This window comes from Cheilinus undulatus, linkage group 15 (genome assembly GCF_018320785.1).
Source record: "Cheilinus undulatus linkage group 15, ASM1832078v1, whole genome shotgun sequence".
NCBI classification, from domain to species: Eukaryota; Metazoa; Chordata; class Actinopteri; order Labriformes; family Labridae; genus Cheilinus; species Cheilinus undulatus.
Genome location: NC_054879.1, coordinates 25,663,568 through 25,687,636, shown reverse-complemented (window position 1 = coordinate 25,687,636; position 24,069 = coordinate 25,663,568). Strand labels below are relative to the sequence as shown.

At 39.5% G+C, this 24,069-nt stretch overlaps 1 protein-coding gene across 3 annotated transcripts in view; it reads left to right on the top strand.

The window, feature by feature from the left end:
• LOC121522388 (aryl hydrocarbon receptor-like) overlaps positions 1–24,069 on the top strand; it is a 62,208-nt gene that overhangs the window by 5,974 nt on the left and 32,165 nt on the right. For all 3 annotated transcript variants that reach the window (XM_041806690.1, XM_041806689.1, XM_041806688.1), the window contains exon 2: positions 10,880–11,070. Coding sequence is in view for 2 of the 3 variants with exons in the window: in XM_041806689.1 (XP_041662623.1) it covers positions 10,880–11,070 (191 nt within the window). In the remaining variant the exon portion in view is untranslated. The remainder of the gene's footprint in view (positions 1–10,879; positions 11,071–24,069) is intronic.

Genomic DNA, 24,069 nt, shown 5'->3' with positions numbered 1-24,069 from the left:
AGTTTAAATTGAAACTACTTTATTCTTACACCTAAAAGCGGAAAAAATCATGACCTCCATAATAAGCTGAGTCTAGGTAAGAAGCAGCTTGGTTTGCAGCCCCCTTGGCATCCTGTGTCTTCTGAAGATTGTAAAAAAGAGGGTGATATATTTGGTAGTTATGCAGCCTATAATCACAGTTGCTAGTTGTTTTGAAACAAAAAAATCTCAGTGGATAATCACAAGTAATACTGACACAGATTTTAAATGCCATTGACGGTAATTGTTGCAGCAGCTCAGCTCTCAGACCCCTAAGGCCCTGTCCACAGCGTATCAACGTTTAATCCACACGGAAACAGTGTTTTTGGAGGCCGTAAATACTACTTTTTAAAACCGGATCCCAGAGTGAACAAATCTGTAAACGCTTACCGTTTGTTCTCTGTGTGGACAGACAGCCAACCGCATCTTTCTTGAAACGATTACGTCACACATAGCGTAGCCCACTTATGCTGCATGCGCATGTAAAACCAAAACAACTGTGACAGATTACAGGGATGTGTTCGTGCTGCAGGAGCTATTAAGCTTATGGCCTTTATAACAAAAGATGCTCCTTTACCACCACGAGAACAGCATACACCAGATGTTCTTAAATCCAACGCAGAGTACAACCAGAACAGCAACTACGAGAAAGTTTGTGGCAGTTTTCTGTGATCTTCTACTCTCTTTTGGTGCATTTGCGTGGCAGCAATACAGCGCCCCAATTGGCATATATACTACAGCGTTTTCAGTCGTTTTCAGTGGTTCCGTGCTCACACAGACATTTCCTGAAATGATCCCGTGTTACGGAAAACTTTTTAAAAACAAAACAGAAATATAATGTTTTAATCTCCGTATGGACAAGGCCTTAATTTGCTTTTTCCCCTCAGAAACATTTTTTCAATGGAAATTGTCTTACATGGCATTCACACCACCTATAAACATAAAGGAGTCACTAAACAAAACAAGCTGATTTAACAAATGGTTTTATGTGGGGAGCTGCTTGGTTTGAAGCCCCCTTGACATCCTATGTCTTTTGAACAATGCGAATGAGAGTCTGATGTTCAACCAAAACTCCAATATTTGGTATCTTTGCAGGCTTCACTAACTGTTCTGTTTATTTTTAAGAGAAACAAATATCAGAGGATGATCATTTACCATAAAAACCTCAAGAAAGATGGAGGAATCATAGTGCAGATAAGATGAGCAAGCTAAGCTTGTAGTCATGGCAGCTCTGCTCCCAGCCCCCAGATAGACTTTGCTGTTTAAGACATCAACATATTCATTCATAAATCTATTTTAAAGTAAATTGAAAGCACTTGAAGGTTTCTTGAGACTTGAGTTAGGTTTTTTATTTCCATTGGGCAGAATAAATCATTTATCATTATTAAATGTAAATATATAACATGATTATACTTTTAAAAATGCTGATATTAGTGTTTATGGTAAAACTGAAGGATATATGAGTATTTTCAGTAGTTCAAGCCCTTGTCTGCATGCAGTGTTTGTGGGGTCATGCACCTCCCTTTGGACCATGAAAATTCTGTCACATCCAAAACAATCCTCTGATCAACTTAGCCTCCTCTCTAAGCATAAATCAAGTAAAATTTACTCACTGTTTGAGACCCTAACAGTATTTCTTTTTAACAGTAGCAGAGTTTTACAGGTTACTGCTGGGAAAATGGGTTGATTACAGTGTATAAAGCTCTCTGTTGCCCCCAGAGAGAGGTAATGTGCTTGTGTGAATGTGTACTTAACTAAGTGGATTATTAATTGATTGCTTTATAGTGTGACTATGCATTTATTTTAGCCTGCAAAGGTATCTTTAATGAGAGGGGATAATCTGTTTCAACAGTGCCAGTGATCTAAAAGGATTGTGAGAAACTCTCGCAGGCAGACAGAAGTTTGGTGTAGCGCCAAAACACTCTGGGTGAAAAACAAAGTTGCCCTTTGTTCTCTTGCCCTTTGTTTCCTTTTCAAAGTGGAGTCGCTCACAAACAGCATACACACCTTCTATCACTGTCTAAGACTAACAGGAAACGTGGCTGTGTTTATGACAGAAATTAATCCTGTGTGATGAGTGAGGAGACGACAATAGAAGAACTTAAATCATGTTAAAGCTGTGAAACTGACATCTAAGGCTGGCTGCACATGAGATGATTTTCAAATCTTTTAACAGTTTTAAAATCATGGGTTGCACAGTAAAATCAAATGATTTTACCATTATTATTCTGCAAACCAGACGATTCAGTCAGATTGCCATACACACCTGCTGTTTGAAGTAACAACTTCACAGTGGAGATTCCAAAGACATGAGATCTCACTGAAACCTGCAGGCAAACGTGACTTCAGAAGGAAAACAATCATGGGATATGACAGGCCTAGTGTACAGTGTGTTCTGATTGATGTTCTAGCTCTCACTGCAGACTGGCCTGGACTCTTAAAAATCAAACATGTTTTGGGTTTGTCTATATGTCAAACATGCTAGTTTAGTTGGTTCTGGTACTAGGAACTTCATTTTTGTTGCAGAATAGAATTTGTTAATATCACCTCAACATTGGCAGGTCGTCATAGCACAGCCGTGCAGCACTCCTGTATTGAGAGGCAATGTTTGTTCTCTGTGTTTTGGTTTTTTTTTGAAGAAAGGAGATGAGTTTTGTTCCAGAGACAGTTACAAGTATTGAGATAAATATTATTGAAAAGTTCAGGAGAGTTTGGGGTCTTAAACAACAGTACAGAGCCGTTACTAAGAGGGATGTCTTTCCTTGTAAACGTTGTGTGTAGTAAAGATGTGCCGTTCACAAACAAGCCTATTCTACAAAACCATTCTGTAATGTGAGCCACAGTAGCTAGCTCCCATTTGAGTTCCAGTTTCCTTTCCTCCATCCTTTGTTGTTATTTAATCCACATTTAAAAAGGCAAAATGGTACCAAGTGAAAAACGATTTGGGAGCCAAACAACCAGCTCTACTGAGCTGAGCAAAATGATCTGGATCTGTTAAAAAAAATGGATTTCCTATTACAGCAACACTAGAACAGACATCACATGAATGGACCATACACCACTCATCCAGGCTTTAGATTGAAGTTTTCTCAATTCCTGCCTGCTGCTAACCTGACCTAACCTGGAAAGCTTCAATAGGAAACGTTTGAGAAAAGGCAGAGGCTTTGAAAAAAACTCGGAGTGTGATTGGGTGAACGTTCTGTCTGTCACATCTCTTCTGACCTATCAGAGCAACAAAACACGTGACGTAGCTGCTATCAAGTTGCGCGTGTGCAGCTACTGAGGACTTTCGTGAAACATGGCAACTATAGGCAAGTAAGTACTCGACTTTTGTTATTTTTGAAAAGAAAACAACTCACTGCTGTTCTTTGTTCTTCTTTTAACAAAGAAATGTTGTCAAGTTCTGATAAAACTGGCGCTTTGGCAGCATCCACGCTAATCTCTTCCTCCACAACTGCACCAGCTCTTGCTGCTGCATGTTTACGTCACGACAAAAGGAGTCTCTGCTATGGCATGAGTGCAGCTGTTCATCAGGTTACAATAATTTCACTGCCATGCAAGCAGAGTCTGTGTATCACCTGTAAACAAGGTAGCTGCTATTTATCTGGTATAATTGTTGTAGATTTTTTTCATGATTGGGCAGAACAAAAAAATACTACAATATCATATAAGTATTCCACATCCCAGTAGGGTCAGCATCTCCAAGTCCAAGGCCATGATTCTCTGCCAGAAAATGGTGGTTTGCTCCTCCGGGTGGGGAGTGAGTCTCTGCCTTAGGTGAGAGTTAAAGTTTCTCAGTGTCTTGTTCAGAAGTGAGGGTAATAAGGACTGTGAGACTTACAGCATACTGCAGACATTGTGGCAGTCATTTGTGGTGAAGAGGGAGCGATTTACTGGTTGATCTACCTCCCAGACCTCACCTGTGGTCATGAACTCTGAGTGATGACCAAAAGAATGATAAGCAGTTGAAATAAATTTCCTCTGGGTGGCTGGGCTCAGCCTTAGAGATAGGGTGAGGAATGCAGACCTTTAGATGGAACTAATTGTATAGCCACTGTTCCTTCACATTGCATGGAGCCAGTTGAGATGGTTTGTGCATCTGATCAGGGGGCCTCCTTAGTGCCTCCTTTTAGAGGTCTTCTAGGTAGGAGACCCCGGGGTAGACTCAGGAGTCTGGTCTGGGTTATGACCCCCCAATCCTCCAGTAAGAGCTGGATAGTGTTGTCACAATAGCCTGTGCCCCAGCCCCAGATAAGTGGAAGGACATGGATAGATGGGTGGACAGATTTATTTTTACATATATCCAGTGGGATATGCATCAATTAACTAGTCCAAAAACTATGGTACACATGATCCAGATATAGGCATTCAAGATGGTTTGAAAAATGTAAAAAAAATTTTTTTTTTTTTCACTGGGCCAGAAACAATACCAATGCATTCAGGCTTATGCCTTCGTTGGGGTGTGAGGCTTTCCCTTCCATGAGCAGTTTGAAGGATACCAGAAGCACTTCTGTTGTCTCCCTTTTTAACATTATATGTTTCCATTGCATTTATATGGCTGACACATCACTAAAAAGCATCATCCATGCACATCTTTAAGGCATGACTGCATTTGTGGAGTTGAGCTCAACTTGTTCTGCAATATCATGTTCTTTGTCACACTGTTAGGACCCCAGAAGAAGACAATGTGGCTCAAAATGGCTTCCAAAACCAATTCCGGGATAAACGATTAAAATGTTTTTCTGCAAAACTGACTTGAATCAAGTTTGTGGCCTGCGCTCTCTCTAGGGTGCCTCCAAATATAAGACAAAATAATCTATGAAGTCTTCTTAATGTCATAGACAACTTCTGCTTCTAATTCTGACCATCACATGATTCAAACACTTCTCCACAACTGTAGCTTTTCAGAATAATAGCAGAATATCCTACTGCATGTCACACCAGTGCCATTGAATAGCTTTGAAGCTCCTGTGGTCGAACAAATGGATCATTTATTATGTGTAGGTTTTGTCCCAGATTGTGTCTGTCCTTGATTATTTTACTGTATGCTTTCATGCTGCTTTTTAATTTCTTTGTGCTGTTCAATGCAACTAGACAGCAGGGAACAAAACTTCTATTTTAGCTTGCATGTAAACGACCAACAAATCAAAAGTGAATTCAGTGCTCTGGGGTGTTTGGCAAATTTACTCCTCTGTAGGATATTGTGAAGTCGAACGGCTTTTATTGCAGCCCCATTATCATCGTTATTTCTGCACATTTATTTATAACATATGTTCTATTGTGTTTTTTTCTTCCCTGCGTGGAAACCTCTTTGTCGGCAGGAGTCTGCTTTTGTAAACTATCTGACTTCCAAATTCATCTGCAGCCAAAGTGTGTATGGAAATCACGCTGTTGATGCTTTTGTATCTGTGAGTCATCTCTCTGGATCTGGCAGATGCTTGGCCTGCTTTCAGAGAGCAGACAAATGTGTGTCAAAGTCCTGCTGTAATGAAACTGAGACCAAGGTGTTTGGTGTCAGATTTCCCCTCTTTTGGCATTTACATAAAGAGCGTAGACAGAACTTGTGGAGAGAGGTGAAACTTTGCTCTTTGTAACAGTGAACATCATCCTGATGTCTGCTGCTTTAACCCGTGATCTGTGGTAAATCAAGGTGGAAAAAATGCTTCTGAATGGTGCCTTTTGTCTCCCTTTGGCATTTCTTGAGAGTGAGATCAGCCCCACTCTATTTCTGAGACTGTACGATCAAATTCAAGCCACTCTCATCTGAGCAGATGATTCGGGAGAGAATTTTATAGCCTACCAATAACCAGAGTTCCAGTAAATACACTCCCACTAATCTGAACCCAATAAATGTGAAACACTACAATTAAATGGAGCCTCGATGCCTATGCTGTCCTAGTTTTAGTTATGCTGTAATTAAGAAATTTACCTCTGAGACATTCATTCCTTATAAAAAAAAACATTGTCTTTTTCTTTTTTTTCTTTTTAAAATAAAAAGACGGATCAGATGTCTTTGTGGTTGGTGGTTTATTCATAGAATCTGCAGAACTAAGGGGCTTAGGGTGCACCAACTGCAATCCTACCATGCCCAAGCATGTTTGACCCAGAGACAGTAGAATCCTGAGTAACATTAGATTAGCTATTCATATAGTGAATGGGGCTTTTGAGTTCAATTTGCGGTAGCAACAGTATTGAAAATGCTGACTCAACCTAACTTTTGGTTTAGGGGAGGGGGGACTAGCTGCAGACTTCTATGGTGGGGTGTTTTGGGCTCATCTGTTACAGACCTCACAACGGGGTGACACTGACAGCGGGACAGGAAAGTGATGTTCTAACCCTTGTTTTTTTGTTTTTTGTTTTTTTTTCCCCTTTGTTTGAGGTGTATCATTTTCAATTTTATCCCCCTTACCCTAACCCTAACCTTTAGAGCGCTGGGTGCCCAACCCTCTTAGGGTTTCTGGCATGATATTGGCAGATATTAAAATTTCTGCCCATATATACAACCAATAAATGGATTGTGATTGTGGTCCAATATTGACACTAAATGTCTGCTGTATCTACAAAGAAGTTTAGTGGAGTTTTAAGCAAGACCAACCAGACATCAGCTGAAGTCTTTTCTTTGTTCACCCTCATTCCTTAAATTTTAAAGCAAATTTTAATTACTTAAAGGCATATTTTAGTATTTTTGAAGTTGGATTGTATGAGGTACTTGTTATTAATGCCATTAGTGATTTCAGAAAGCATTGTGCCTTCAAACATTAAACGGCTATAAAGTGCCACAGATGGGTATAGTCGCTCCACATAATTTAGTGAGTTTTAGGTAAAAAATGGGCCAAAAAAAACAGATGTAGGCTCAATTGTATGCTATATCGAACATTTTAGAAGTGATTCATTTATTGCCCTGTGTTTGGCACTATCTTGTAATGCGGCCACCTGCTATATTTTCTATGGTATGATGCTATTATAACATATCCATGCTCAGACCCTGCTGGACTTGAAGTAATGGGAGTGCAGAGCATCTGACTGTTTTTCGGAGGCTGCTAGCCAAGTTGGCACTGGCTTTTTTTGTCCAAAATCTTTAATTTGGTTGCATTTTATTTTGAAAACAAAAGTGCAGACTTGTAAGAGTAATCCCCAGACCTCACATAATCCCCGTGTACCTTGTTCTGCAGACGCTGGACCTGATTTGGACTCTTCAGTCTATGCATGTTCCCACTGCATGCACCACTGTCAGCCCCAGGTGTTTCTGAGAAGTGGTACTTTTCTTTGCTCTGCTTTGCCTGAAATACATGCCTAGTCATTTTTTCATTGCATTCCAGCATCATTGCTGTAATGCACTCTGTTACTACCTCTGTAGCTGGCACAGATGAGGATCCCATCTCTCCTGGATTATGCCTCTATGACATTTATAATGAAGATGAAATGCAACAGTGGCATAAATATTACTCCTTTAAATAGCAGTGTAAATTAGCCACGCCCAACATGCATCATACAGAACAGAGCGAATTGAGCATATGCTGTTTTATTGCCTCCAGCAAAAGCGGAGACCAAAGGCATTGTGTTTTCAGGTAGTCATACTGGCCATCCTTGTGAACACAATATCCCAAGAACACTTTGAGGAATTGTCTTCAAACTTTGCACAAATGTCCACTCTGATTCAAGGATAAATTGTTCTGATTTTGACAGGCATTGCTCATAGGTCAAGGTTATTGATATGTGACATCTCTAGAAAGCCTTGAGGGATTCTTTTGGCAATTAGCACAAATGGTCAGCCCTTGTATTGTGCTTTCACTGCAGGGATATAATAACTTGTGGAGGCATTAAACAGCCAGGTTGTTCTTGTTTTCTCCTTAAATGTTTTGATTTGTTGCTTTGATTCCCAGTGGTGATATATGAGAAGTTGTTGAGTTTCTGACAGTAAGTTAGACAAAAGAAGTGTTTAAACACAAAGCTTTGGCATCTAGGAAACTGAGCATTTATGAACTGTTTATTTTAATCATAAGTTAATCAATAAAACTATTGATAAGAACCTGCTGTAAGCCTGATTTGTCATCAGCAGGTTTGTTATTTATCATTCTCATTCCTTCCTGTTTGTGACAAGTTTTCCCACCCTCCACTCGCATGTGCGCCTGATTTGTGAGTAACGTGGTGTATCTCCAGCCAGCCAGCCTTTGTGTTTTTGCACTTAAACATGGGTGGTCTGAAACCCTGCTGCCCCTAAAGTGAAAGTCAAGCCGAGCAAATAAAGCTGCTGTCATGGCCAAACACTGGTTTCCATTTTGACAAAGTGCACGAGTAGCCAATGGAGTGACTCATGGTGAGGTTTATTTTTCATATGATTGTTAACTTTAGAGAGAAAAAAACATGCTGGACCTGGTGTTGTTCCTTTTAAAGCCGAACAAAACAGACCACTCCATCTTTCTCTCAACTAAATATGTCAAAGACGGCATTATTTTGCAATCAAAAAGTTAGTTAGCGTGATTTAGTTAGCAGCTAGCTATTGTAGCCAAGTAGCTGTCAGAGCATACGGATGACCTCTATCTCTGTAATAGCTCTTAACTGAGATTTAAAGTGTTCAGGATGTTAAGCAGCTAATCGTGTCAGTCCATGAAGCCAGTATAAGCTCAAGCAGCTAAGCTGCAGAGATGTCAGTGATATTATGAGGGATAATCAGCCAACTGTTAATTTTATTTATCAGCTGTGATCTCCACCAATAACATTTGTGCTCCTTGAATTTGTGAAGGATTTCCCAAATCTGGTGTACAGTTTTCCCATGGTGAATGTGATGAGTTTACTACAAAGGTTTTTCTTTTTTAACTACTAAACAAGGTAGCAATATCTATAAGATGTTTTTTTTTTTTGTTTTGATTTCTTGAAATGGAACAGTGCTCATCAGCGGTCTTATTAGCAAAACACATCTTTATAGATAGCTACTTTCACACTGCCTCTCTTTTCGGTGTCTGTTACGCCTTCATTCCGCAACGCCATTCTGTATGAAAGCGACTGTTCCACAATGGGGGGTTGATCTCGCCCCACCTCTGATCTGGATCGAGAGGTAGTATCAGAGCCTTTAACAGACTTTTCCGCAACAAGTGTGAAAGGCCGTCACGGCATTCCACAACGACGAGTGTGTGCTGCTGTCTCCATAAACGGGAGATTTAAAAACCAGTGCGGTTTAATCAAGCGGCAGTTCATCGGAGAAAACAACAGGGGGATAAAACAAAGAATAATGTGGATCAACTGGAGAGACTGCGAGGTTAGAGAGCTGATCACACTGTGTACAGGAGAGGAGAGAGCAGACACATCTCTGCTCACAGCAGCATCTGAAAAGTTCCATGATGTGTTCAAGTGAGCTTGGTACTCTGAAGTTTCCGACCTCCGACATAAATACGTGCGCTGTGACACTGCTTAAAGTCGGACCTCCAACTCAGAAACATGGAGGAAATAAAGTCTATTGGATCTAATCAATCAAAATGAATGTTCATGTTAGTTTCCCCGTATTTCATTCAGGAAATACAAAGTTTTGAGCTGTTTTTAGTTATCAAAACTGTTTATTAAAGCTAGTAATTGAAGTGTCCTTGTCATCAACTCTCACTGAAGAAGGCAGAAATCTTGCCCAGTGTTCAGAGAGAAAGAGACTCATAAAATTTGACTTGTTTACAGTGACAACCTATATAGTCTATAGGATTTGATAAGGGAATTGATAAAGAATTGAGTCGATAAGAAGAATTGACACTGGCATCCATATCAATAAAATCTTTTCAATTCCCATCCCTAACTTTTCTCCTCCAACGTGAGCCCTCATTCTTCATCTATTCAACTGTCCCATGGAAGAGATGCATTTAAAGCTTTGGGAATTTTTGATACTGTCAGTCATTTTATAACACGTGTCCTCAGAAAGTACTAAAATATAAAACATTTTAGGAAATGTCCAATATGCCTGACAGCCAGCCCAGTAATTAGCAACTTGACTCACCCCTTCTTTTGCCTAGCCAAGGTGGCAAGCATTGTTTGGAAGCATCTGGTTTTCTATGCCCAAGATTTTACAGTTTTAAGAACTCATCAGGGTTCTCTTATATCACAAAAGTTGCTGTCTGCAGTTCTGCACTGAAAATAGCAAGTTAATGTAGGTAAGAGGAAGAAGAACCCAAATCTGGCTGAAGGGGTTCATTCCCAATTTTAATACCTTTAGCTTTGTAGAATTTGAGGGTCCTGACCAAGAAATGTCTTTATCTTGCAAAAAAATTGATCTCTTTCAATTTTTGCACAAAGTTCATGATGAACTTGCATGGCCTTTAGTAGGTCCATAAATAGTACTGTTTTCTACAGCTGGGGGGTCTGAGCTTGTATTTATTCTTAGATAAAGGGCTAGGCAGCATCTGTTCCACTATCCCTGTTTTTGAATTTATTTCCTCACAAGGTGGATCTTTGAAACATGAAACTGTAGTTTGGTTCCAACATTTTTGAGGATTTTATCCTGTATTTGTTGCTTTAAGAAAGATAAAATAACCATTGTTCTGCTGGCATTCGATGAAAGGGCTCCCATGAAACTGTAAAAGCATTCTTCGTTGAGCAGTCATCACAGGACTGGATGCACTGTTGACTCACTTGGGCTACAGAGTTTATTAGTCACATCTATGGCTGCCCCTTTATTCTCCTTGAGTAGGTTTGAAGCTGTTATGGCTGTTTCTAAAAGTTACTCATGTTTCATTAACTTGTCTCATACTGTAGCTGATAACAGATGTCATGATCTGGCAGGGCAGGTTTTCAAACTTGATCTTAATTCTTAACCACAGGCCTACTCCAACAGAATATTTAACACTTTAATGACCTTATGTGTCACTATCTTCTTCCTCCACAGGAAAAAAGGCACAGAGGGCAATGAAGTCGTCAAGTCAAACCCTTCAAAGCGCCACCGGGATCGGCTGAATGGGGAGCTGGACCGGCTCACGGACCTCCTGCCGTTTCCAGAGGAGGTTCGCTCTCGCCTGGATAAGCTGTCCGTCCTTCGCCTCAGCGTGGGATACCTGAGGGTCAAGAGCTACTTCAAAGGTGAGGACCAATCTGGGTCAAACACAGGCCAAGTCTGTCACTGACTCTTGTTTAATTTCAAAAAAGCGTGACGGGCAGAATTAATCCAGACTTGACCCTGGGACAGCAGTTCTTAAGGTACTTCTAATCAGCCCACCCACAGCTTTAACATCCATGCCTTTATTTGACACTGCACAACATAAACTTTATACTACTGTGAGGAATGAGACGAGATAATTCTGATAAGGAAATTCAAACCCCATGCTCACATAACATGACTCCTGTTGGCTCCATTGTTGTATCATTTCTGATCAAGCCTTGTGAACTACTTCCAGCAACTCCCCCAAGCAAAAAAAAACACACAGGTTGTTTGATCGTAACCACGAGGGTAGAGATTTATGTTGGAAAATGGAAGGGGGAGGGGTGCTTAATGCAGAGGGGATTTTTTCATCTTTTGGGGGTAGTACCTGGGGGATAGGGATGGGCCCAAAAAACAGGTTTGTTCATATTTAACCAGTAGATTTATGCATCTGATTAATGTCAACAGCAGTAGCTTTATTTTTTAGATTTATAACTGTGGTTTCTTTTCTTCTGTTGCTTACTCTGTAATGTCAGCAGCTGTTGCTTTATCTTAGGTGATCTTATCTTACAAATATCCCCCCAAGAGACTAATTAATGCTACCTACAATTGCATAATTCTTGTGTCTCGCTGTACAAAACATGCTGGGATAAATAACGATACAGACCAGGCTGCTGGCATTTCTTTTTAACAGTTTTTCTCCCTTGTTAGGACATAATTCTGCTTTTATCAAAAACATTGGTGTACTGTAAATTAATCAACCTTGTGGAGTGCTGGTTTGACTGGAAGGATTCCTCAATAGAAGATAAGTGACCATTGGAGGTGGGTATAGCAACTCTCTGCATATTAGTTGTGAGCAATTACAACTGTCAATGTAGGCGTGAGCTCAGCTACCGTATTACACCATTAGCAAACAGTTTTTGTAACTCCAGATCATGACCGACAGACACCGATGCAAATACTTAAAACAGTCATGGTGTCCATGTGTTTCTTTTAATGACAACTGTCAATATAACGAGTCTATAGATGGCCAGGTCTAAACAGTCCACATACTAAACAGAAAACTGAAATAATCCCCTACTATCTATCTATCTATCTATCTATCTATCTATCTATCTATCTATCTATCTATCTGTCTGTCTCTGTCAGTCTGTCTGTCTGTCTATCTATCTATCTATCTATAATTATTTATTTATGCATGCATGTCTGAATGACAGGGTTGGAAATGAACTTTTTTGCCTACCTACCACATCAGGAGTAACTTTAGGACTGTATTAGACCAATATTAAGTGTAAATTTTACCTTTGCTGTCTAAAAGGCCGCACATACAAATGAGTCTGACATCTGAAAGATTTCGAAAATAAATAACCAAATAATTATTTAAGAAATCTGTTTGTCCTTCACTGACTTTATCTACTGACTTTATCTCTCGTCACTATTATTATCCACACACATGCATGTCTCTGTCTCCTCCTGTTGTCTCTATTCCTATGTGATCTTTCGTCATTACTCCTAGTTTATAAAGGTTGACGAGTTTCTCTTGTAATCTGCACATGGACGGGGTTTATTCAAGAGCATAAATAACAGTCATAAAAATTGCCAATAGCATCAGGCGCTATGAGAAACAAGCATGTGAGGAATAAAAATACAAAAAGGATCATCTACCAGTTTATTAATCCAAATAAATGAATTTAAAAATAATAAAATGATCATCAGATGACCTGCGGATGGGCTGCTCAGTCTGTATAGCTGCCGAGCTGATCCCCACACACCTGTGAGGGACCTATTTCTGCCTGCTGTGTGAGAAGATCAAGACAGAGTTAGTGTGGACACGAGCCCAACTGCTGCTAATTTTAACCACGCTTCCCACCGGTGTATCAGTTTGCAGCGTTATATACAGTGGATTGCAGTATGTTCATGAATTACAAGTTTCAGACTTGTTGCAGGAATTCAATAAATTATGCACAATTGCTGCAATCTTGCGCTAGAATTCAGCGCTGGTTTAACTATCTCAGACATAAAACAAGGAGGACATCGGTTCATACACAACTATAGAGGATAAACTAGTTGCATTAGAGAACTCTCTCATGATACTGAGTCAAAGCATCCCAGCACACATGTGTCCACAGCTCTGACACGGGGAGGAGGAGGCGAGGCTCTGTGGTCAGTGAGCTTGCTCAGCTATGGTTATAAAGTCAGACGGAACAAGCAGAAAACCAGGACTCAGAAATTACATGCATTCATGTAAACGAGATGAATAACATAGGGCTATTTAGTAACCTTGTGACAAAGCAGTGTGTTAGGGTTGCCTCGTGGAGTCCACATTTAGCACAAAGTGGCGAAATGCTTGGAAACAATTTATGTAATTTGTGATTTTAATAGTAAAGTCTATGCAGAATCTTAAAATGTATCAGACAGTGTCTAGAATTTATGGAGCAAGTATGAATGGCTTTTACCCACTGTTTGTCTTTATTGGAGGAGTCTTTACAGTCAAAACAGCACTTCACAAGGCTTATAAAGGAAAAATGTGTATCACTGTTTTCTTTAACACAGGACTATGACCTGATGAGGGAGAAAAGCTGTTGAAAAGTGACACTATGAAGCTATCTGAACATGCTTTTTTGTGTGATTTGGATGCTTATGAAAGTGGATGTGGGCCAGTTTTCAGTATGTTTGTGCGAGTTTAGTGGGTACTGGTGGCAACCTCACTTGTGGTTATGACAGTGCATGTCTCAGCATTTTGTAGGGTTAGATTGGCCCTATTTTTGTAAAGGGCACAGCCCACTTTTTGATGAAAAAGTGCATCTTGTATTCAAGTGAATATTATACACACTTGGAATAAGTTAAAGTTTAGTCTTGTTTTCTCATGTGATTCCAGCTACAGTTTTCTGGGTTTGAACAAAGTGATCGTTTGATTCATCTTCATCCCCAGACAGAAAAAAAACTATCTTGGTTATTCTTTATAATACCTCACCTGATTGAGCCTAATTCAATAGAAATGTCTGGCTACCTATAAACATAAGCATGTGTTGTGACATTCTTTGCAATGACAAATGATAAAGAAGTTATATCAATGCCAAAACAACTGTGGTCAAACCAAGCTGGCCCTTTTGTAGTTGTTTTAACTGGAACTGATCTGAAGTAACATTTTCAACTCTCATACATCTGACAGCCGAGGCAGGAATGACTGGCATGCAGGAATCTGGTGTTCGGAAACAACACATCCTCGATGCCTCTAACCTTTACTCCACCCTCTCTGCTAACACTTACACTGAAACAAACCATGAGATGAATTTCTAAGATTCAAGCACTCCCTGGGAGTTGATTAAACTTGCGGGCAGCCTGAGTTTGACAAACCTGATGAGTCGTGTATGACTGGATTAAATGTGAATCACATACACCACCTGCACATGATAGTTTTCTTTGACTCAAACAGACATCTTAACCTGAGTGTTGGCAGACGAGCTGCTGAGTAAGTCGCCTTATTGCCAGAGGCTTCGCTGATATTGAGCTGAGAATTTATGTGTCTTGTCTCTGTTGCTCTTTGGTCCTTTTCTGTGCTGCCTGTGTGAGCATGCGCTGACAGTAGACATGTTGAGCTGAAAATGAGCTCTACCTCTCATTAGACTTCTTTTTATTCTTCAACAAATGCACCAAATATAGACATTCTTTCAGTCTATTCTGGCAAGTAAACGTTTTTTTGATAGCTGTATTAAACTTTTGGGTTTTACTGAAGTAATGTCCACAATTTACTGATAACACATGCCGTCACCATGATGTTAATCTTGGGTTCATAAAGGTTGTTATCCCCTTTAATATTTATTCTCTTATCTATTATGTTGAAAGTGCAAGTTGGTAGGCACATGTTACCATATTCCAGTGGTTTCCAAAGTGGTGGTCAGGACCTCTGGTGAGTCATGAGACACCAATAGCCCAAGATGCCTTCAAAAAAGCAAAGGGAATTTTTAATATGATTTCAAGTGGAATATTTTACCAATTAAGGCAAATTATTAAGCATAGGCACATGTTACATACTGTATTCACATTATAGTACATAATCCATTGGTCCCCAAAGTGGGGTTAAGGACCCTCAGGGAGTCCTGATACACATAGAGGGGTTCCCATGATGCCTTTATGAAAGCAAAGAACTTGCTTGAAGTATATACCACTTGAAAATGATTTCAAATGGTATATACTGTATTTACCCATTAATGCCTGGCACACATTATAAACATATTCCAGTGGTTCCCAAAGTGGGGGTCAGGATCCAGGGATCATGTGACACCAAGAGGTGGTCCCAACAACAAAGAAAATATCTTAATAACTTTAATTGGTAATTAAAATCATTAATATAATTGGTAATCAATGGTAATTGGTAATTTTCCTCTTCCACCTTCCACCTAAAAATATTTATTTGCAGTTCACGTGTAATATCCTCTAAATGGGTGTATTGTTGTCTGGGATGCTGTTTGGGCATGCATTTATATGACGTGATATCTGAAGTAATCCTGATGTCGTCATTTAACTTTGGCATTTAGTTCTCAGCTGTTTCCAGGCAAACCCTGGTGTTTATGAGGTTTACTGTGAAAATTTGGGAACTACAATAAGTGGTTTACATGTTTTTGTGTCAGCTACATGTTCAATATTAGGCCAGCTTTCCTCCTTTATACACAGAAACATTTCTTTGTGATTCATATTAAATTTGTGTTAAATGGATGTTTTGTTGTCTGGGATTTTGTCTGCTATGTTCATGTGAGGTCTAAAAAAGGCATTGGCTGTGAATGCTCTGCTGTTTTTCCAGCAGACTGAGTCTGTTGTTTGTTGAGGTTTGTCTGCACATAAACTTTAAGTGTTGGAAATACTAACAATTGATGAGTTTACAATGTTGGTCTTTAAGCATATTGATCTCCTTATTGGACATCTTATTGAGAAATGAGCTCAGCATGGTTCATTGTTTCCAAGAGTCACTGAGCTGTTGTTGGGCTGCCTTTTGTCCTCTTCTTTGTGTAGCTTTCCACATTTCTTCCTACAGCTCCTCAAAAGTTCTCTACTGAATGTTGTCTTAACATTTAAAGAGAGTAAACTTCACATCTCAGCCAAGTGCAAATATTTCACATGCAAATATTGAAACACTAATATGGTGCTTTGTTTGATTAATAGTGCAAATAGACTGTCCAAGCATCAATTGATTCTGTTCCCAATGTTCTTCTATTCTTTTCATTTGTAACATCAGCAGAATTGCTGGCTTGTTAATCACTATTTTCCCTACATTACCTATAATTTATAGTGGTGGTCGACTACTCCAGAATCACGCCCTGCTGCTCCAGCAGCCAAATCATGGTCCACTGTAAAGTTAAGCTGTGATAACATTGTTTTGTTTTGTTTTGTTTTGTTTTGTTTTTATCTGAATGATAACCACTAAAATGATTATTTTTATTTATATGTGCCGTAGTATGTAACCCTCTTAAAAAAATATAAACCTCTTTTCTTAAAACAGAAATAAAATGGGTTAAACGTAACAAAAATATGCAGAAAAGGTGGTGAAATATGATTTTGAAGGAAGCGGAAATGGGTTAAAAATCACAAAAACAGACAGAGAAATTATGAAAATGCTAAAAAAAAAAAAAAAGTTTAAAGTGGCAAAAATTGACCTAACGAATAGTGAATTGCAACATAATTGTTAAAAATGAGTGTAAAAAAATTAATAGTAGCAAAAATGGGTCAACTGAGGACACCAGAGGGCAGAAAAGTGATAGAAAGGGTTTAAAAGTGGCAAAAAAGTGTTTAGAGGTTAAAATGTGAAGAAAAGGGGGAGAAATTAGATTTTAAAAGTATCAAAAAATTGTCAAATTTGCAATAAGAGGCTGAAAAATGTGATGACAGGGTGTTGAAATGTGGGAAATATTAGTGTAAGGTGGTAAAACGAGTAACAAGGTGCAAAACTCTGCAAATTGCTCAAAATTAATATAACGTGGTAAATAATATTTGCAAAAATGGCCAGGAAAGTCATTAAATGGGTTAAAAAATGGCAAAAAGAAAATAATTTCAACATAAGATCCTGGTTATAGTTGGACACACTTTTCCGCTCCAAAATTAGATAACTGTCTGCCAAGATGCTAGCACTAATGTGACTAATCCAACACACAAGTATTGATATCATCAATAAATCACTACTGGGGAGGGCCCATTTTCTGAGTTTTTCAGGGGTCCAGCCAAATCTGTGGATGGGCCTGATGTAATGTGCATATATTCAGTTTGTTTTAGTCGAACATCGGTGTATTTTTTGTTTACCTGTCCTGAAGAATATCTTCTCTCTGTTAGCATAGAGGTTTACTTTTGTCTTCGGCCTAACCACAATAACAGTTGTTTTGTCTGTGATTTGAAATTTTGCCTCTCGAAAACTGAAAACTGTTTCCTTTTCTTGTCCTATGTTCTACTGACTTCCTTAAAGTTATTTCTCCAAAACATTTATGAGACAGAGACAGCTCTCATTCGCCGGCTGATTTTTGTGTCGTAATCTAATTTTAATGAACTCTTGTAATGCATGTAAAGCATGCTGCCCTCCTGGTACAAAATTAGTGTGACCAACAGATTATTTTTTGCGCTGTGATTTTTGATTCTTTTCAACAGCAGGAACTTACTCCAGGAACCAGGAACCTTTGAGGAACTTTTTGACCACAGGAACCAGGGTCTTAATTTAGTCCTGGGGTAGAAAATCTTACCCTTAAAGAGTCCTTGCTCAGAGGTTAGTACTTTCCAAAGGCCCAAAAACAATGGGAAAAAGGGGGTAGGGGTGGGGGGCGGGACTACACGTGACTTTAGGCCCTGTTTACACAACAGAACAATTTGGAAACGGGCTCCAGAGCGAAAAGTTTTCAAAACGCCCCCATCTTTGTCTCCATCTCTGTGTAAACAGGGAAAACAGCACTTTCTGACAATGCACATGCGCAGTGCAGGTGGAAGTCAGTTTCCATGCACGAGTAGGGTTTATAACTGTGGGTGGCCCAAAACAAAACAAAGAGATGACGAGTGATTGATGATGATTTCTTTGATGAGAACAAAATACCAACTGTTTTTCAATAATGATCACAGACAGAATGTGATATAAACCTTAGATGGGGAAATTCAGTTGCAAAAGCAGTTGAGTTTATGTGAAATTATACTGTAGAATCACTGCTGCACTAGTTCATATGCCAAATGTAAAAGTAAATATAAAACACACTGAGATATCAAACCACTTATTCTTTTTATAAAAACAATATTTTCAGAATCTGCAGAGCTCACAGTTTTGTAGTGGAAAATATAAGACATGTATCGAACCAAACAAACAAAACAGAAAAAGGGTCCATCTAGGGACACAAAGTAGCTGGAGGTACAAATGCTGAATCTCACTTTATCTTTCCAATAGCAGTCAATATTCCAGTCACTGCAAAATGGGTGTGCAGGAAAAGGTAAAAGAATGCCTTTTTTGTCTTTTTATAAATTCAGCATGTCCCCCTGTAGTGAGTCCTATGCTGAGGTGGTCTTCTGTAAGAGTGTGCTGGTGAGGGTGCTGTGTATTGGTATGGTGCATTTAAAAAGTTCAGGTGTATGAGCTGTAACTGAAATGTGAGACAGCTGTGGAAGGGTGCTGCAGGGCCAGGAGGCTGAGGGTTTGAGTTTAACACTCTGACTGCTTAAAGGGAAAAAAAAAACTGTCATTCATGTGTGTTGTCTGTGCTTTTACTTACCTGTAAGTCCCACCTCAGGGCAGGAGGTTAAACAGGTGAAGGGCATTACTTTTAACACCTTCTATGCCATTTTTGTCTACTTTTAACCAATTCTTTCCACTTATTGCCACCATTAACCATTTTTGCCACTTTTTACCACCTTTAGACTCTTTCTTCAACTTTTGTTGCTACTTTTAACCAGGTTTTGCCACTTTGCGTCCTTTAATCCATTTATTGCAACTTTTTTGGTACTTCTGAAATCTTTTTGCCCCTTTTTGCTGCCTTCTGCAACGTTCAACCCTTATTGCCAGTTTTGCTACTTTGCACTCAGTTTTACCACTTATTACCACTCTGACCCCTTGTTGAACCTTTGTGCTCTTTCATCAATTTTGCCAAACTTTATGAGTTTTTTTTTAATCTTTTAGACACTTGTTGCCACGTTTATTTACAATTTTTTTGGCCCCTTATTGGACCCTTTTTTGCACCTTTAAAAATGTTGCAACTTTTTTGCAACATTTTTGCCAGTTATTGCCCCTTTTACCCATTTTCACCACTTTGTTCCCTTCAATCATTTTTTTTTTCATTTTTTGGCAGCTTTTGAAATAATTTTGCCACTTTTTTTTACCACCTTTAAACTCATTTGTCATTTTTTTGCCCCTTTTGACACTTTTAAACTCTTTTGCCCAGTTTTTTTTTTTTTTTTTTCTTTTTGGCATTTTTTCCCCCTTTTCATAACTTTTTTGCCCCTTTAAACCAAGTTTTTCCATTTCTTATTTTTCGCCCTTTAACCCATTTTCACCACTTGTCAGCCATTTTTGCATAATTTTCAGGGGCCCCAGAAGGTTCTCCCCTTGATCCAGTCCTAATGAGTGGTTCTGACTATGACTTGTGTTAAGGAGACACACTACTGAGCTCAGATTTGTCATTGAAAAGCAACACACTTCATTTCTGTGCATTCAAAATAAAAGAGCTAAATGTTGTACCAGTTATGGAGAAAAATGAAATTAGCCAGGCTCAGAAGTAAAATGTTTAACATAATGCAAAATAGACAGCAAAGTGATATCAGACACTTGCATGCTAATGTGAGCCAGCCTAAGATAAAAACAACACAAGTTTCCCAGTGAACAGGTCTCATGCAGGTTAAACGCTGGATCTTTTATAGAGGTGGTATTAGGGTGTGGATTAAATCAACACCTCTGAATACTTTACAGGCACCAACACTTGATTACAGACAGTCTGTCACCGGTTTCCCTCTCAGCATCGGTACGTGACATGTGATACATCAACAACAATGCACCGGCTCAACCATGACAACCTTCTTTGTGTTTGCTAGCCAGGACTTTTTATGCCAGCTAAGTGTGTTGAAAAATGAGCCGTGTTTTTGCACATGACATGGTTGTGTGATTTATACACAATAGAAGTCAAGAAAACTGTGTTGTTCATTATGAAGCTGGAGATTGGGTTGCAGCATCGTGTCTTGGTGTTTCGTTTAGTCTGCAGTCAGCGAAGCAGTTCAGCAGCCTCAATATCAGCCTCAGCAGACATGTTCATTTCTGTTTATTCCAACCAAGTGGCGATACTGGATCAGAACAAGTGTTTATAAATGAATACAGATTATGATTTAAACCATAATGGCGCAGAAACGGGGTTTCCTGGAATATATTCATTGATTAAAATCAAATTAAAAAACCATCTGATATAAATCCTGTTTAAATAAACATAAAAGTGATTAATAATCCTAGTTCTGTATTTCACATAAAAATTCCTGATTTTCATCACGTCATTTGTCACCGTTTTAGCAGTGTGTTATTGAGACTTTGACAGAAATGATGGATGAGAGCTATGATTGCTTAGTGGGCACAAACATCCTAAGCTGCTCTGCATTAACGCCCCCTAAAGCAGGAATGTCTTCATCCAAAGCGGCTAATTAGGATGGACAATGGGAGGAAAATTGGGATGTTTTGTGGAAAATTTCATCATTGTGTCTTTTAAGTTGCATTTGAAAGGAATAGATGCAATTGTGCAAGGATGTGGGATTTATTTTACCCCTGAGTTTCACGATAAAGCAAATTTGAATTCTAATCACAGCAAACACATTGTAAGATCAATGCATTTTACCCATCTTTCCTGTTTAATATACAACACATTCATAAAGTATTCAGATTAAATTCATTCTTTCCTCATTAATTCACACTCAGTACCCCATCACGATAAAGTGAAAACAGAATTTTAGAGATTTCTCCAAATTCATTAAAAATAAAAAACTGAAATATCACATTGACGTAAATATTCAGACCCTTTGCAACAACACTTGAAATCTAGCTCAGGTTCCTCCCATTTTTCTGGATCTTTACTGAGATGTCTCTACACCTTGATTGTAGTCCACCTGTAAATTAAATTGATTAGGCATGATTTGGAAAGGCGAACTCCTATAAAAGGCATTGCAGCCAACAATGCATATCAGAAGAAAAATCAAGCCATGAGGCTACCTGTGGAGCTCAAAGACAGGATTGTTGGCAGACACAGTTCTGGGGAGGTCTCCAAAATAGATCTGCTGTACTGAAGGTTCCTAGAGATGGGACAGAAGGACGACCATCACTGCAGCCCTCTACTGACCTGTGCTTTATGGCAGAGTGGCTAGCAAAAGCTTATCCTTAGTGCAAAACACATGAAAGCCTGCTTCCTGAATGGCTCTCAGACTTGAGAAACAAGATTCTCTGCTCTAATGAAATGAAGATGAAGCTGTTTGGCCTTAAATTTAACATTATGTCTGGAGGAAACCAGGCACAGCTCATCACTTGTCCAATACCATCCCAGCAGTGAAGCATGGTGGTGTCAGCATCATGCTGTGGGGGTGTTTCTCAGCAGCAGGGACTGGGAGACTGGTCAGGGTGGAGGGAAAACTTAATGGAGCAGAAATATTCAGTAAAAACCTCAGACTGGGCTGAAGGGTCCCCTTTCAACATGACAACCACCCTAAGCACACAGCCAAGACAACACAGTAGTGGCTTAGAGACAACTTTGTTACCCTTTTTTTCCACCAAGCCAGCCCCATTGCTGGTGCTTGTCTGGAGCTAGAGCTGGTTAGGAGTTGGTTCAATTTAAGAGTGGGCAAAGACAGTGGTTGGATGCATCTGTGCTGCTCATATTCAATGTTTTGGATGGTGATCACAATCAAAGAGAGAATAACCTAAAGGAACAGTTCTTAGTGAAAACTGTCAAAATCTGAACTGTTCAAAAGCGGCACACTTCCATGTTATTGTACCTTCCACTCCCACCCCCAGTTAGCATGCAGACCTCGATATGAACTGGTGCTTTCCCCTGGTCCATCTTGGAATTGGTGCCACACTTGAACCAATTTTTCAGGCCCCGGTCCGGTGCTTTGGTTATGGAAAACTGAAGAACTGGTGCTAGGTCAGGCTCTAGTTTCAAATCAACACAGGAACTGGCTTGATGGAAAAGGGTATGTGAATGTCCTAGAGTTGCATAGCCAGAGCCCTGACAAGAACACAATCAAGCATCTTTTGAAAAACCTGAAAATGGCTGTCCACCAGCGGTCCCCACCCAACCTGACTGGGCTTGAAAGGATTTGCAAAGAAGAGCAGCAAATCTCCCAATCCACATGCTTGTTGCATCATATTCAAAAAAAGTCAAGGCAGTAATTGCTGCCAAAGGTGCTTCCTCTGATTGAAGGGTCTGAGTACTTCTGTCAATTTTATATTTCAGTTTTTTCTTTATAATGAATACGGAAAAATGTGGGTACTTAGTGTAGATTAATGAGAAAGAGAAAGAATTGAAACTATTGTGAATATCAAAACTATTATGCTTTCATTTGCCCTAATGTCAAAATGTCACAAGGGCTTGAGGAATGTCACATTGAGGCCTCACTAGTGTGCCTAAAAAGTGTGTCTAAAGGCCTTAACATATTGAAAAAAGGCTACAAGTAATGATAAAAACGTCTAGATAGGTGCAAAGTCAGCAAACAGTCTAGAAGAAGTTAACTGCAGCAGTTTTACAGAATGATAAGTGTTGCATTTCCCCATTGATTTCTTAAAATTCATCCCACATTTCAGCAGCACCAAACAGATGTTAAACTGTGCAACAATAGCTTTCCAAACAGTGAAGTGTTGTTTTAGTACCTCTAAAAGAGATCACCAAGGCTGCGTCTCTGGGGTTATCCCAGTCAAAACATAAGCCTGGGATGGGCATTCAAGTGGGGACATGCCTGGAAGTTAAGATAAAGATCCATAAACTGTACGGTAAAAGAAAGGCTTCAGAGAAAAGAACAAACTTAAGCAGTTTCAGACAGCAGATTTGAAGGCCTGATAAAGGGACCAGCTATTTGTGGCTGCCTTCAAATGGCCGAGCTGGACCGTTCGCCTCATAGCATGACTTTACGAGGTAGCGCTGGATATTTTGAAAGGATTGTGGCTCACTGCTGCTGACATATTTGTGTGACGCTGTTAGAAATTGGAGAAAAATGTGCACTGGCTTTCCAAGTTCATTGAAAACATCCAGCGCCTGCTAGCAATCACGGTTGATGTGGTAACACCGTATCGTGTGCTATAATTTGATCTAATTTGGTATTTGGGATATCTGAACCATGTACGTACAAACCCAAAGACGTAAAAGAAGTATAAGAGGGGAGAAAGAGGTAAGGGGAATGTTTGACATCCTGGAGAACAGCTTCAAAGGAGAGAATCAATAAGGGGAAAGCACATTCTTGTTGGTTATTGAATCCTGATGGGTTTGCTGTTTAGAGAGATTTTCTTTCTACTTATAAACCACAGAATAATTCACCTGCCAACTCAGTATCATGATATATGAGAGCAGAACGTCCTGTTGGGGTGACAGAAGTTGCCTGTTGGCTCTTGATTCCTGACTCGTCTTTCAGTATATCGTGAGAATGCAAGTGACCGCTGAGAGACAGATTTAATAATGTTTTCATTTTTTCCAATTTCCATTCTCTGGAAGGTTTGTTCTCAGTCCCTCCAGCTTTAAAACCACAGTGCTACGACTCCTCTCAAACCCAAACCCCTTTCTCTCCTTTTCTGGTTCCTCGTTGGCCAGAGCCTCATGGGCCCACCAAGGCTTTCTGTGACATTTAGAGTCTTCCAAAATATGCTGTTGTTTATTTACGCTCTGAACCAGAATCAGCTGTCGTCCCACTCACAGTTCAGCTGAAGGATCAAAACACTGAAGATGTATTATTTCTTTTATTTAAAGGCTGGT